This window comes from Salvelinus fontinalis, chromosome 24 (genome assembly GCF_029448725.1).
Source record: "Salvelinus fontinalis isolate EN_2023a chromosome 24, ASM2944872v1, whole genome shotgun sequence".
Classification (NCBI taxonomy): Eukaryota; Metazoa; Chordata; class Actinopteri; order Salmoniformes; family Salmonidae; genus Salvelinus; species Salvelinus fontinalis.
Genome location: NC_074688.1, coordinates 16,656,041 through 16,672,268, shown reverse-complemented (window position 1 = coordinate 16,672,268; position 16,228 = coordinate 16,656,041). Strand labels below are relative to the sequence as shown.

Genomic DNA, 16,228 nt, shown 5'->3' with positions numbered 1-16,228 from the left:
AGGAGGAAGAACGTACAACTGGATAAAGGATTTCCTGTTTGGAAGGTCTATTCAGGTGAGGGTGGGTCTCTATCAGGCAGATACCTGGTGGATAACGGTACACCGCAGGGGAGCGTGATTAGTCATCTGTTCTCAATTATGTTTACCCTCAGGTACGGCGGGATATTGGGAGGTTGTTATTTGCAGATGATGGGGCCTCATGGAAGAGTGGAAGAAATGTGCCTTACATAGTCAGGAAGGTAAAGGAAGCAATTGATGAGGTAGAGTGGTGGGCATAAATGTGGGAATTCAGGTTCTCTGTAGAGAAAACTCAGACAGTGTTCTTTACCAGGAGGAAGGTGGGAGATTAGGTATGTTTGAGGGTATATGGGAGAAACTTGGAGAGGATGGGGGACTTCAGGTTCCTTGGGGTATACTTTGACTCTAGACTGACCTGGGCAGAACACATTGCGAGAGTGGTGGGACCGTGTATGTGGCATTGGTCCGATTTGTAATAGACTATGGCAGTATAGCGTATGGTTCGGCAGCCCACATCTCACTGGAAAGGCTAGATGTCACTTAGTAGTGGGATGTTGATGTTGTAGTTTTAATTAGCAAGGCAGAGGTAAAACACCCGATATGGACAGTTATGGTGCAGAAATGGCAGGAGCAGTGGAGTAGAGATACCAAGGGCAGGCATTTATTTCAAGTACAGAGGAAAGTCAGGAGGGGAGGACGGAAGGAAGGGACTGAAGAGAGGAAGACATTTTTACAAGATTAAGGGTGGGACACCGCTGGTTGAACAAGACCTTACATGTGATAGGAAAGCATCCAACAAGAAAGTGTGATTATTGCCAGGAAACAGAGACAGTGGAGCATACTGCCCACATGCTACAGTGTGGGCAGTATCCGAGGGAAAGAGAGAGGCTGAGATCTAGTATGAGGGAGAAGGGGATACAGGGAATTAGTTTGAAGAGTATATTGAGTAGAACGTCATTAGATATAGTCTCAAATATTTTGTTATCTTTTTTAAGGGCAACGGGGCTGGCAGGTAGGATTTAGATTCCCCCGTTACTGGCCTACACTCCAGTACAGTAGGTGGCGGTAATGCACCATAATGTTGGATGCCAGCCGCTGATAAACCCCACCAAAGAAGAAGAAGACGAAGGAAATGAATATCGGGACACATTGTCGTGGAGCTGAAATTGAGACATTGTATTGAGCACACTGTCTGTAACAACAACGCACTTTGATAAAGGTAATCTAGTTCGAATATATTGTGATACTTTGTAACTTTACCCCAACCTGGTAAACAATGTTGCAAAGTTGAATGCAGTTACTTCCAACAGGGGGCTACGACTCCTTACCGATAGCGTAGACATGGTCCGGTGTGGTGCGCTGCAAGTGTCTAAAGAGAACTTTTAAAACCAATGTTATTTACTTGTTTAATTTGTAAAGGTAGGCTAATGTGTAAGTAATTTGCTATAACGTGATTTGCGTGTCATACTAAACTACTTTCCAGGTTATGTGCTTTCACTAATACCCTTAATAAGAAGGCTTTCTCACAGAACGCAGCTGGACTCGTGAAAGATGTTTGAATTAATTTAGGCTACAACACCTTCGCTTTATGTAGGCTAATTCATTATCCATAGCCTGGCCAATTCCATGCTGGTACTCCGTTCATGCTGCAAATACGGCTGTTTCACATTTGTGGATCACTTTCTCCAGTGTATTGCAGTGGCTGTTCTGTAATGTGTGTACAACCTTCCAGGCTGAATTTCTCAGACTTTAAAAAAACCCACATCATCTGGAAGAAGCAGGATTTCAGTCCACCACCTGCGTACAAGGACAGCCTAGAGGCCATGGTGAGCTTTGGAAATGCAATTAAATATTGTGTGTTGTAATTTTGCAGATTGACTGTAGTGTAGGCTGATATATTACTTTAGTCTTACTTAAGACATTGCCAAAATCATACATATTAGCTTCTCTGAGTGTGTGATTATGCAAAGCAAACCATAATGGGAATCTAATGTGCTGATACTAGTATCACAGTTGGTTAACCATGACATGTAATACTAAAGCAATTGTACACAAGTGTGCTAAATAATAATCATTTTTTTGCACGCTGTGCTGCATTCATAGGTATGAGGCGGAGCCGAGTACCGTAAATCAAATTTTATTTGTCACATACACATGGTTAGCAGATGTTAATGCGAGTGTAGCGAAATGCTTGTGCTTCTAGTTCCGACAATGCAGTAATAACCAACAAGTAATCTAACAATTCCACAACTACTACCTTATACACACAATTGTAAAGGGATAAAGAATATGTACATAAATATATATGAATGAGTGATGGTACAGAACGGCATAGGCAAGATGCAGTAGATGGTATAGAGTACAGTATATACATATGAGATGAGTAATGTAGGGTATGTAAACATAAAGTGGCTAGTGATACATGTATTACATAAAGATGGCAAGATGCAGTAGATGATATAGAGTACAGTATATGCATATACATATGAGATGAGTAATGTAGGGCATGTAAACATTATATTAAGTGGCATTGTTTAAAGTGGCTAGTGGTACATTTTTACATAATGCTTGTTTTGAACAACCCCGTTGTAGAATCTTATTCTAAATTCATGTACACCATACATTTCTCAGTCTACAGTGGTGGATCTCAAGACAAAGGAGGAGAAGGATGCAGCGCTTGACAGACGGATCGAGGCTCTGCGCAAGAAGAATGAAGCTCTGGTCCGGAGGTACCAGGTGAGCTCCCACAGGATCCGATTTATAGTTCTGTTGTAGCAGCATCTGGGTGGCTCAGTTGGTAGAGCATGGCACTTGCAATGTCAGGACCGTGGACCCGATTTCCCCGTTGGGGCCACCCATACGAAAATGTATGCATGCCCAATAAGTTGCTTTGGATGAAAGTGTCTGCTAAATAGTATACCCTATTGTATTATATTTTTAGCTTATATCACACAGCTAAATTGCGTAGCCACGTTGTAAAATAGCTTTCTGACTGTCCGGATATTCAAATGATGGTCATCGGTCACTTTTCTGTTGACTCTCCCAGAATTAATGCATGATTTATCAGGTTAGGGTGAGACACTGATGAGCCTATCATCAGCCAACCTTTATTTTGTTATCTTTCTACAGGAAATAGAAGAGGACAAAAAGAAGGCGGAGCAGGAGGGTATTGCCGTGAAGACGCACCCACCCAGGAAGGGCCGCCCTCACGATGGCCCGCCAGAGGGAGACCGATGGAGGACAGAGAAAGAGAACTTCACTGTCACCGTAGACCTCTCCAAACCTGCAGGGGTGAGATCAGGATGAGGGCTCTGTCTCAGCACATACTGTAGTACCAGGCTATATCAGACCAAGCTGACTAATCAAATCAAATGTATTTATATAGCCCTTCTTACATCAGCTGATATCTCAAAGTGCTGTACAGAAACCCAGCCTAAAACCCCAAACAGCAAGCAATGCAGGTGTAGAAGCAAGATGGCTAGGAAAAACTCCCTAGAAAGGCCAAAACCTAGGAAGAAACCTAGAGAGGAACCAGGCTATGAGGGGTGGCCAGTCCTCTTCTGGCTGTGCCGGGTGGAGATTATAACAGAACATGGCCAAGATGTTCAAATGTTCATAAATGACCAGCATGGTCAAATAATAATAATCACAGTAGTTGTCGAGGGTGCAGCAAGTCAGCACCTCAGGAGTAAATGTCAGTTGGCTTTTCATAGCCAATCATTAAGTGTATCTCTACCGCTCCTGCTGTCTCTAGAGAGTTGAAAACAGCAGGTCTGGGACAGGTCAGGGTTCCATAGCCACAGGCAGAACAGTTGAAACTGGAGCAGCAGCACGGCCAGGTGGACTGGGGACAGCAAGGAGTCATCATGCCAGGTAGTCCTGAGGCATGGTCCTAGGGCTCAGGTCCTCCGAGAGAATTAGAGAGAGCATACTTAAATTCACACAGGACATCGGATAAGACAGGATAAGTACTCCAGATATAACAAACTGACCCTAGCCCCCTGACACATAAACTACTGCAGCATAAATACTGGAGGCTGAGACAGGAGGGGTCAGGAGACACTGTGGCCCCATCCGATGATACCCCCGGACAGGGCGAAACAGGAAGGATATAACCCCACCCACTTTGCCAAAGCACAGCCCCCACACCACTAGAGATATATCTTCAACCACCAACTTACCATCCTGAGACAAGGCCGAGTATAGCCCAAAAAGATCTCCGCCACGGCACAATGACTAATGACTAATGACCAAATCAGTCATGTTCATTAGGCACCAAAATTAGATATGGACTAGTTACTACCTGAACTTGTCCAATAAGAACACACAATTTCCATTTGAAAGCAATTTATTAAGTTTGTGCCAACTGGACAAACATGATTTAAGAAGACCAAAAACATGACAATGTCCACTCTCAAACACTTGGCCTTGAGATAACCTCCTGAACTCTGAAAGGTGGCCTCTACCAGAACAAGTCTCACAGATGGGCGCCTGCAAAAGTCTATTTGCCCACTCACATCCAATTTCCTGTCAGTCAAATCATAAATTTTCCCCTGCTCTGGCAGCTGGATGAGATTAGGGATGCCTAATGGAGGACGTTGACATGAGGTGGACCTGAGAGGGCCAAAAATCTTACAGCAGCTGGGTGAAATGATGCTAGCTGAGTCTGGTACATCTGACACAGAACATGGAAGTGATGACGTGCACCATGAACATAGAGATGTTTTGTACGTGCGTCATGTCTGCCCATATTAGGAAACCGCTCATGGAAATCGTGCATCTGGTTCCAACTTTATACCCCTGCTTCAGCTTGATGATTATAAATCTATGTTCAGATGGGTAAAAGTTATATAATTACATTCTACATAGGTGGAGGTGAATGCAAATCCCTGGCTGTGGTTGTGTCCCAAATTGCACCCTATTCCCTTCATAGTGCACTACTTTTGACCAGAGCCTATGGGGGAATAGGGTGCCATTTGGGTAGCACTCTGTATTACTACCTGAAGGGGATGCTCTCAAGCCATTCCTGCTCTTGAAGGTAATTCCAGTACGCGCCACCTCCTGTCAGACAGCGTGTTTTTTAATAAGCCTCCCGTGGAGAGACAGGCTGGAGTGCATTTTAATCAAAGCCTGTTGAGATCATGTCCGGTCCCAGATGGCCCCTACATCTGTGATCCACCCCACTCTTCACACAGTAAGGTCACTCATTCAGACAAGAAGGGACTTGTTTAGGGTGCTGTGGTATTGCCCTGAATGTATGTATGCCATGGTTTTTCCCGGTCTCTCAGTGGGATAAAGCGGACCTAATCCAAACGTATGTTCTCCCTGCAGGAGAAACGGGTGATCAATGACTGGAAACAAGGGCCACCGCGAGACAGGCGGGACTCTGAGGAGGGATACGACCCCAGACCCCAAGGTGAAAGCCCCCCGCGGAGGGCTTCGTCCGGGCGGCTCAGCAGGGGTGGACAGAGAGGGGGAGGATCACGGCAGGAGAGGAGAGAGCAACGCACTGACAGACCCCTAGCAGACTCACGCCAGTCCCATGACAGACCACCAAGAGAGGGGAGACCACCAAGAGAGGAGAGACCACCAAGAGAGGACAGGGGTCCAAGCATGGAGGGGCCAGGAGAGGGCCCCGGCCGCAGTGAACGTGCCCCACGCAGAGGAAGGGGAGGAAGAGAAAGAGAAGGAGGACCAACACCACAAGGTGGTGACAGGAAGTCTAAGGTCTGAGAGCAAAACCATGTCAGCTAATAACTACCGAGGCAATGTTGCTGTAGATGTGCCAGGTTGTATAGTTTCAATAGCCTCACGGAGGTTTACCAGTGGTATAGTTTCCATAATGAAGGTTCGACCTTTTGGTTGTACAGTATATCTTAGTGATGACGATGTAGGTTACTTTGCAATGACATGAGTAATGGGGAAGATGAGTACATACTATAGTAATTGGAGAAAAAGACTAGATTTAGCTAAAACATATGGGTGTGAAATGAAGCGAATTGGGATGGCGTATCACTTCTCTCTTTATTCTTTCTAAAATAGTGTGCATCTGTTGTGCCTCTCTGTAGGAGTGGGAGGAGAAAAGGAGGCAGAACATTGAGAAGATGAACGAGGAGATGGAGAAGATTGCAGAGTATGAAAGAGGACAAAGGGTATGTACAGGATGCCATTTTGTGAAAATACAATTACAATCGGATTATTTGATGACAGTTTAGCATTGAAGACGTGAAATAGATGGAGTGTAAGGATGCTGTTTTTGGAATCCCTCTGCAGCCTGCCGAGGGAGACAAGCCCATCCGTAACTTCCTGGATGACCCGCGGCGCTCCGGCCCAGTCCCGGACATGGACCGCAAGGAGGGCAGCCGCCGACACGTCCGAAACTGGGGCGGTGTAGACTTTGACAACGTGAAGACAGGATCTGAGCTGGAGAAGGAGTGGACAGTGAGTGCTCTGTTTTGTGGAAGGCTTGATCGGTCAAATGTTCTGTGTGGTTTGTCTTCTTTTGGTTGGAACGATTCCTTTATTGAAAATTATAAAAAAGTTTGATTTATCGGTTTCTAATGTCTTTCCTTTCTCTCCTCTGCATCGTTAGTAATTCCCTTCTCTCTTAAATCCTGTTATCAATCCTGCTACTTTCCTTTCCCCTTCTTTTTCTCTCTCCCACAGAGTCGGAGACCAGGAGGCCCTAAGGGCTCCATGGATATGACCATGTCTATGACTGGCCGGGAGCGTGCCGAGTACCTCCGCTGGAAGAAGGAGCGTGAGGAGATTGACGAGGAGCGTCTGGCCAGGCACAGGAACGCCACGGGCCAGTGGAGACGGGAATGGGACGCCCAGAAGATTGACGGCTTGTGAGTGACTGATTGGAGGAGGACCACTGACACACTGGTCACACCTCGCTCACAAATATCCTCGGAGACAGCCATGGCTTTATTCACAAAAATAGTAGAACAGCAGGCATTCAGTGAACCAAACCAGGCAGTGCATACTGAATCCCCAAGATGACAAAACCGCTCCAAAATATGAAATTATAGGATGCCACACTTTGTTTTAGATGTTGTGTTCAATTTACTGAACATCCTGAGATGCAGCCCAGAAAGAGAGAACCACAAGAGAACATATCTAAATAGTAGTGGATAAACATGAACCACATTCAACAACCTCTCTTTAATTCGTTCTTTCGCTGTAAGCGTGGAGGCAGTGTGAGATTAGGAGGTCCATACAGGTGCATGTTGGGGCGGCTTGGCTGTGGTCAGGGTTTTGAGTTTATTTGTATTTTGACAGGGACAGTGCACATTTTAATCAACGTTTCAGTAAAAGTGCCGGGTTTTAGCCAGATGGCAAATTTTCAAACACAGTCCCTGGGCAGGTTATTAAAAACTATGTCAATAATAACAGATCAACAATGAGCAGTGAGCACATGCAAAGCAACACGTGACAGACAGACAGACAGACAGACAGATCACAAAAAGCAACAAAACAAAATACATAAAAGCAACAAACAGTGTTTCCATATCTCACAAGCTACAAACAGATCACATGGAAGCGGCGATACACAGCTAGGGATTATGTTCACAAGTCGGATTGTCCTTTAGCCATGTCTTTGTTTCTTGTGACTGTGCAATAGGTGTGGGGGTGGTGGCAGGGAGGGGTTGACAGGTCCTGTGGTAATGCAGTGTGACAGGGAGTGAAGGTGAGGAGGTCTGACCCTGTGGTGCTTTCACAGGTTCAAGGAGGACCCAGCTGTGGCTGTGGAGGGCATGCTGCCAGACCAGGGAGGCAGAGGCAAGTCACCCCCCCCCCCCCGACTCTGATGACAAGGCGTTGTTGGTTGCCACTGTTACGGACAAGGACGGCAGACTTTACTCAACTCTTTCTCCCCCTCTATCCCAAACAAACGCATTCACCCATTTACAGCAGTGCTTACTCTCAAACAGATCTTCTGCTAAGTATCATAGTCACTACAAACCTTTCCATTAGACACAGCACACTCTCATTGATGCTTTGGGAAGGGGATACCTAGTCAGCTGCATTTAACCCCTCAGGTGGCTGCCTTAATCGACACTAGATCATCGGTGCCCTTTCGGTTTTTGGTCCAACGCTCCTACCCGCCAGGCTACCTGCCGTCCCTGGAGCAACACTCTAATTTTAAGAACACTTTTATCTGAGCTCCGTTAACAGAGTGTATTATCTGTGTATGGTTATGTTGTGGTTGCCCTGTGTGTAGTGATGTGAGTGACATCACTCTGTGTGTCCTCCCCATAGCCAGGAGGCGTGGCTCCCGCCCACAGCCTCACAGCGGGGCCTCAGGTTAGCCAATGGCATGGGACTGAGTTTGTGTGTTCAGTGTGTCTTCCCCCCCCTGTATTCTGCTGTGTGTTAGGATGTGTACCGAATGGCATCTGATTCACAACAACACACTACTTTTGACTAGAGCCCTATGGGTCCTGGTCAAAATGGTTCACTATAAAGGGATTATGATGCCTTAAGAGCAGCTCTGCTGGGGCTGACATTCATTCGTTTTCAAGGTCTTTAATCCTGTTCTTCCACCCCAACCCCTTTAATTTGAACTCTCCTCCTCCCTCATCCTTCACTCCCACAGACGAAATGAAGGGGCCTCCCAAGGCGCCAACGTTCGGAGACTTCCTGGGGCAGGGTAGAGGACCCAGGGAGGGGACGAGGGGACGAGGACAGAGCTACAGGTACAGCTCCTCCTCTTCTAAGGCTTTAGAACAACATCTGTTTTGTTTTCTGCTTTCGTTCCTCACCATTCCAATGACCGGGTCTCTTTGACAGCATGCACGATAACCGCTGGGAGGCGGAGGAGGAGAAAGAGAAGGAAGACAAACCCAAGAAGGAGGAGAAGACTTGGAAGGAGGAACGGAAGCCCAAATCTCCCTCATCACAAAATGTATGTCGTCTCCCACCACCATGCACTTGGATCTGTGTTTTGGCACATTATATATATATAATCTAATAAATGCCATTTAGCAGACACTTATCCAAACTGTCTTAGTCATGCTTGTATACATTTTACGTATGGTTGGCCTCGGGAAACGAATCCATCACCTTGGCGGTACAAGCACCATGCTCTACCAACTGAGCCATACAGGACAATGTATACCAGTGTTGTTTTTGAACATGATCTCTTTCCATGATCCACATTAACAGGTGACTTGCCTGCTTATTTCCCTCTTAGATGGAGAAGAGTGGTGATGCAGATGAGGATGAGTGGGAGGATGCCAGCGACGAAGAGGACTATGATACGGACGGGGATGATGACGATGAGGGGGAGGAGGAAGGGAGAGACGGACAGTCCACGAAGAAGGCACCTCGCCCAGAAACCACAGCATTAAAGCCCGTCGCCACCTCACCCCTTCCCTCCACTCCCCCCTCCGCAACCAGTCCCAAAGAGAAGCGCACCCCGAGGCCCAAGGTCTACATCCCCTCCCCACAGGAGGCTCAGAACTCCCCCGATGGCCTCAAGCCCCTCAGTCCCTTTTCTCTCCTGGACGGCCACCAGCCGGTCAGAGACTGGGGGGAGGAGATGGAGATGCAGTCACCCCGGAGCAGTATGGGGGAAAGCCTCCCAAAACCCCCCAGCACTGATGAGGGCCCTGCCCAGGTTAAAGTCCAAGAAGACAGCCGCAACTCCAGCCCCAGTCCCAACGAGAAGGAGAGAGACAAACGGACAGGTACAGATATTTATATACTGGTTTGACCATTGTATTATGTTGCAAGATCATACCATACATTTGGCATACTGTTGAATGTGCTTCCATTTTAATTCAGGATAAACCAGCAAAATTGATCATAGGTTTCTTCATCCACACTCATCTCCCCCTTCCTCTATCATTCTCTATGTAACTCAGTTGTGGTCACTGCTGCTCCACCAGAGGAGACTCTGATCCGGGAAAAAACTCCCGCATCATCATCATTAGATCCTGTCTCTACACCCACTGATCCCCCAGAGAAAGAGGAGACCACAGCCATTCCACCAGCCCTGGAGACACCTGCTACCCCCACAGAGGGTAACTATCCCACTGCAGAGCAGCTGTTTAAAAAAAAAATCTCTATCAAATCATTTCTAGGTAACAATTAAGTACCTTACTGTGATTGTTTTCAATTAAAATGGCCAGCTTCTTAGCAAAGAGCAATTTCTCCGACAAGAATTTAGCTAGGACTGTCTGGCAGTGATCTGAGTGGGGAGGGGAAAACTAGCTGTTATTAATAGAAAGGTTTGGAACTTTCTTGTTGGTCTGTTAACAAATTTAGTGCCTGGTGATGTCATCAGGAAGGCAAAAACTCCTTCCTACCAAACCAGGCTGAAATTTCAGGCGGCCTTTTCAAACGGCTCTTGCACGAAAAGGGCAGTATTGTCATTTTCAACATTTCCACGCATTATTCCAACCTCATAGTGTGGAAATGTATATAAAACACAAGAGTTTCACATTTTTGACTGCGCTGTGCCTTTAATGCTAGAAGATCCTGTGAGGCTGAAGGGCTGAATTACACACAGAATAAAAATGCAGGCAAAGCAGTATTGTTGACTACCTGAAGGTTGTGGTAAAAATAGAATGATGTCTGACTCGTTCTTCCTTCCCTGAACCATCTGACCCAGATGAGGCTCCTGTCCTGGAGGCTGACCAGAGCCTGTCTGGGCTGGCCACAGCCCCAGAGACGGCCCCAGACACCTCAGAGCAGTCATCTTCAGGTGCGGTTCACATCAATGACTTTGAGACTGGGTTTCTGTATGAAGTCTCTGACTCCCACCGAGCACTAACCACAAAACACAAACCAACCTACCTCCATCCTTCCCTCTCTTAGCCTCCTTTTTTATATATTTTTCTTAATTTGCCGCTCACCGCTCTCCTGTGTGTACTCTTCAGCTGTCTATCTGAAGTTGGCTGGCTGGCATGACCCCACAACCAACGTCTATTGGGCACGGTCAAGCCTTGTCTGTCGCTCACTGCTTCACTCTGCATTTTCTGGCCAATGGGAGCCCTCTATTTCCTCAATCCTCAGTGAATCTCCTCCGCCTTGCCATTTCCTCCTGGGGAACTGAATGTACTAACCTCCGCCCTCTTCACGATGGCTACACCACCTCACTGTGTGAATCCCTGACGTTTTACCCCTTGAACACTTTCCTTTGGGTTCCTTCTCATTTCCTTGTTTTATGGGTTAATGCATTTACTATACATGCTGCCCACCCCGTCCCCAACCTCAAATGAGCAAAATCACATATTGTTTCAGTTTTTCATGGGTTTGTTAATCGCATGACTGACATATGGATGAATAGTGGCTTGAGAAGATTAAGAATCAAATTAGCTCTTCCATTAATTTCTCCTCATCATGCTGTCTGCTTCTTAAATTGATGTCTGTTTGGCTAAGACTTATCACTAGGCCTGAAATGGAATGATGCAAATTGTGCTAACCAGAACCAGACACTCATTGGATGACAACAGTACATGTTTAAACAGTGCATTACTCCATTTGAAACCACCAAAAAAACATGTGTGTTTTATTGCCCTGTGTTTATGTATTTTGTCTCAATGTCATCAAAATGCATATTTTAGCCTTTCCCATAGTCTCCACTTTGACATGCCTAGGAAGGTTGAATAGCACCTCTCTGTAAAGCTCTTCAATGACAAACACAAACAATTCCCGTGTTTCTCACTTATTTGCTACATTCATTTTTGGATGTATAAATGAATAATGTACAGTATACTCATTTGATTCTTGAAGAATATAACTCAAATGCCTCATGAACTTAGTTAAACTGTTGTACTCTGAGAGAACCCCAAATATAAGCTTGTTTTACTCCATTGTTTGTAAACAAACACTATCGCCTCAACATGATTTTAAAACTATCCTCTTGATATCATGGCTGGTCAGTCTTTGCATCCATAGCTCTGTCTATGAATTTGAGTGGTTACATTTCTCCAGGCCCCTCCCTTAGCTTTATTCCCAAACAGAAGCGGGGTGACCACTTTGTTATTGTTTCAATTAAGGATTCTAGCTTTCATGGTTTCAGAAACCATTTCTTGCTTTCTCATGAGCTTAGTTTAAAAAAAAATATATGGAATGGTACATTATAAAATGTGGCTCATTAGCACAGTGTAAAATGCACTCTAAATCATTTTTTTAACAATGTGTAGGATAATGTGCATTCATTGCACTCCCTTTGTCTCTGAGGGCAGAGTGCTAAGAATTAGCACTGACATGCCTCTTTAGAAGTGCATCATTTATTTATGACTCAAGCTTTTTACATCAGTCGAGTTTGTCTGTAACAGCCCAGATGGTATATTTGGGGATACACAGAACAAATGAATTGAGCATTTCTCTGTGGAGCTACAATGCACTGCACTTTGACAAGGCTGCTTAAATGCTCATTAAATTAACATTATGAAGGTGGGATTTTATGACTAGATTTTTGTAGATGTTTAGTCGAGAGTACTAAATGTAGAATCCATCCCCCAACCCTTATGAGTGTTCTGTTGTAGACCAATTGCTTCAACATGGATTGATGTTTTTGTAGGTTATTGCACCCTTCTGACGCCATGACTTCACATATGTGATTGACAGCTGTACCTCGGTATCACAACATGATACCGTTACGACTGTTTTTCGTATTGAAGCCCTGGCAGTGAAAACTCCCATAGTCTGTAGAAGGCTCTTCTGAGTAGATAAATGTTTCCTTGTTGTCTGGTCCTTGTCATCATTATTAGGCGTCTCCTTACAACCTGGTAAGTGTGTTTCTCTGGTGGTAATCACCACAGCTAATGGCTGGGGCTGCATCCCAAACGGTGTCATATTCCCTTGATGGTGCAATACTTTTATTGGGCTCTGGTCACAAGTAGCGCACTATAAAGGGAATAGGGTGCCATTTGGGGTCACAAGTAGCGCACTATAAAGGGAATAGGGTGCCATTTGGGACTCGACCTGTGCTTTGGCTGAATGAAGACGCTCACTACACCAAATCCGATTGGTCTCGTGAGGGTGGAGATCAGTGAAGTACGGGAAGAAGAGGCACAATTAATGTTGAAAGGCTTTTATGAGGAAATTAGCTGCAGTCTGACCGACATGATGGTGTGGATGTAATGGAAACCCTTTTGAACTCTGAGCCTGATTGAATAACACCGCCTCTCTTCGTGTTCTTTGATGTTTACGAGACTAATATTGGTCCATGAGAGGACTGTTACCCAATCCCAATTGAATAGGCAATCAAATGATCATTTCAGAAAAGGCCTATTTGGCTGAGGACACATACTGTCAATGATGAGTAGCTTGGGTTACGTTCATTTAAGCATATTCCATACATCGTAGTACTATAATATCATGTATGAGCATTATATAAATGTTTGGGCAACCATTGGTACTTATTTTGTCTGCTGAGAGCTAATACCAGTCTGGGACCATGCTGTCCCATGCATGTGGTGCTGTGTTGGACACAGAGGGCAGATTAATCCAGTTTGCAGCACAGTGACCCCCCCCCCCCCCCCCCCCCTCTCTGTTCTCTATCAACAGGCTGAGATCTGCTCTAGGAAACTGACTTTTCAGTACTAGTGGTTCATAGATGGGAGGATGAGGGGAGAAAAGAATGACAAGAAGGAAGATAGTGTGCCTCGTGCACCATGACTGGAGCAGCCATCACAGACAGCCTGGAGGGATGTGGTCGGGCACCTGGCCTCCAAACCGCTTCCTCTCCTCAACAATCAGACCACGTATGTTCTGTTCTGTTTGACTAGGAGCAGCACCTTATAGAATAGTGATACTGCCGTTCATTTGAGCCACTATGGTAAATGGCTTGGGTTTTATAGCAGCCAATCAGGATGTAACTGATGTCAACAAAACCCTGACTTGTTTTTACCTTTTTGTGTTATTGGTTTGTGTGTGATTAACAAATCAAACTATTACATTTCGCAAAGACTGAAAAATATGAATTTCTCTTACCTCAGTTTTTCAACCTTTTTTAGCATTTTTTTAAAACCACCTCTTTGGAAGGTCAAAGAGACTATGCCCCTTCAACATGGCTAAAAATGCCATCTTTGGCATGCTAACAGTTGAAAGAGCATTCTCCTTGAATGTAGACATCCTGGTGATGGTTTATCCACACTTGTTTTTAATAGCCCTTACTTTATTGCCAAGACCCCCCCCCAAAAAAACTGCCACTGTTAGTGTCCCAAATGGCACGATCTCTATATAGTGCACTTCTTTTGAGTCCTATGGGCCATGGTCAAAAGTAGTGCACTATAAAGGCAATAAGGTGCCATTTGCAATGCGAACCCTCTCTTTGTGAAGTGTGCATGGATAAGGATTGGCCTTAAAATGTAATACTTTTCAGTTATATTTTGTCATGAAACTGATAATGTGAACGAATATAAGCCATGCCATTGAATAATGTACATTCTGTCTCCTGATAATGTAACAATGTTGGTTTACATTTGGGACCCCAAGAGGAGTATAGTTAAATGTTATTCCGTTATTTTTAAGTGGGGTACACTGTACTTAAATACAGGCATCATGTGATCCTGGCAATTATGTTTGTTGATAACCATGACAATCCAAAGCTTTCCTTTAATTTCTTATTTGCAATAGATCGCTAGTGGCGTTTCTAGTTTTAATCAAGGGGCATCAGAACATGTAGCTCAACAAGCCAAGATTTTGGTTAGATTTTTAATCTTGTTGGCTTTTTAGCCTACTCTTAGTCATGAACTCAAACTCTGGCTCACCTATCATGTTCAGGAGCACAGATATTGAACTATGCTTTAATTTTATTTCTCAAAAAGTAATGAAGAGGTGAGATGCGAAGTCAAGAACCCAAGGAAATGCAATATGTAGCCTATAGTATTTTGAAAGCAACTAAACATTCCAGTGTTTTGTGTGTGGAGTGGAAAGGCATCTATTGTCATTTGCATTCGTATATCCTCGTTTTCCGTTTCTGATGACTTCGTGATTGTATTATAAGCATCGAATTTACCTGCAATTTCTTCGTTTGAATACAAAATTGCGTTGATTTTTGGAGTGGAATGTAACTGGCCTATCTAAACTAGCTTGACCCGAAATCGAATACATCAGTTGATAACCATGATTTTTTTTTATTCCAAGATATTGACACTTTAATCAATCAAGCAGGAGATTACAATTGAAAGCTTTTTGATTTGTCAGGAAACTCATTGTTTCATATGCAACTGTCAAATTTTCAACATGAAATGTATTCTGTTTTATTTTGCTTCTTAGTTTTCATATCAAATAAATGTATGGTGGTACGGTCTCAATTATGTTTCTCGTGATTTACAATAAGTGCAACCTCAAACAGCAGACTGATGTATTTTGCGTCTCTTGTGCCAATTTGTAGGGATTATAATGATGTTTCTGCCAGTCCCACAAAGTGAATGTGTCCAGGCTGTTAGTTCATGATTTTGCTCAAGGGAGAATATTTTTTTGTGATGCTTTTAAAGGTATTTCACCATCCACGAGACCAGAAATATTTAATAAATCTAACTGGATTTGTTTGTTTTTTTGATCACCAACCCTCATGGACATAATTTTGATAGACGTCTGTGCGATAATCATAGGCAAATGCACCGATCATATTTCTGGGACGTAGGCTAACTGTTAAACTATAATCCAATCTATGTGCCTTTATAGCTTTTGACCCGCCCTATTTGATCCCATTAAATTGTAAACTGTTCTGCATAGCTGGTGCGCGCCAGACGCCCCGTCCTGTTCATAGAGAGGGTTAATTAAAGCATCGTCCCACCAGGAGCAGTGACAGCGTTTCCACAATGCCCACCTGACTTGAAGGGGAAAGAGGCTTTGGAGGCTTTGGACACTGACAAAGAAACAGACTACATTCGACGGCAGGAAAAGGATATAACAATTGCAGGATGAAAGCCAACAAACAAGTTACCACCGTGAAGCAGAACGGGAACATGAACAGAAGGCCGAGCTATCCCGGCGACCAGCGGGTGAAGCATGCCAACTTAACCACAAAGATTTGGGTTAAAGTGGCGATGGCGATTGCTTATTTTCTATGCGTGTCAATAGCTGCCTTTATTCTGGCAATCTACTATGTGTTCTTTTGGAGTCCGGATCCTGTCAATAGCCCGGCATATGACAATGTCACCATCCCGGCAGTCACCAACAACACAACGTGCCAGCCGAGGTTATGACTGCGTTAGATCGGTAGGCTATCCTCCGCGGCGAT

The 16,228-nt window shown here is 44.6% G+C and overlaps 1 protein-coding gene across 2 annotated transcripts; it reads left to right on the top strand.

Moving 5' to 3' along the window:
- Nucleotides 1-1,127: 1,127 nt before the first annotated feature.
- Nucleotides 1,128-15,296, top strand: LOC129822048 (coiled-coil domain-containing protein 9-like). Of its 2 annotated transcripts, XM_055879912.1 has the most exons (15): nucleotides 1,128-1,237; nucleotides 1,751-1,844; nucleotides 2,650-2,754; nucleotides 3,148-3,309; nucleotides 5,350-5,745; nucleotides 6,087-6,170; nucleotides 6,292-6,459; nucleotides 6,685-6,869; nucleotides 7,745-7,803; nucleotides 8,621-8,720; nucleotides 8,815-8,929; nucleotides 9,218-9,713; nucleotides 9,891-10,049; nucleotides 10,640-10,732; nucleotides 13,546-15,296. In XM_055879912.1, the coding sequence occupies exons 2-15, from the start codon at nucleotides 1,842-1,844 to the stop codon at nucleotides 13,548-13,550; spliced, it is 2,130 nt and encodes a 709-aa protein (XP_055735887.1). In that variant the 5' UTR covers nucleotides 1,128-1,237; nucleotides 1,751-1,841; the 3' UTR covers nucleotides 13,551-15,296. The 2 variants fall into 2 exon arrangements, with proteins under 2 accessions (XP_055735887.1, XP_055735888.1); XM_055879913.1 differs by lacking the exon at nucleotides 10,640-10,732.
- The last annotated feature ends 932 nt before the right edge of the window (nucleotides 15,297-16,228 follow it).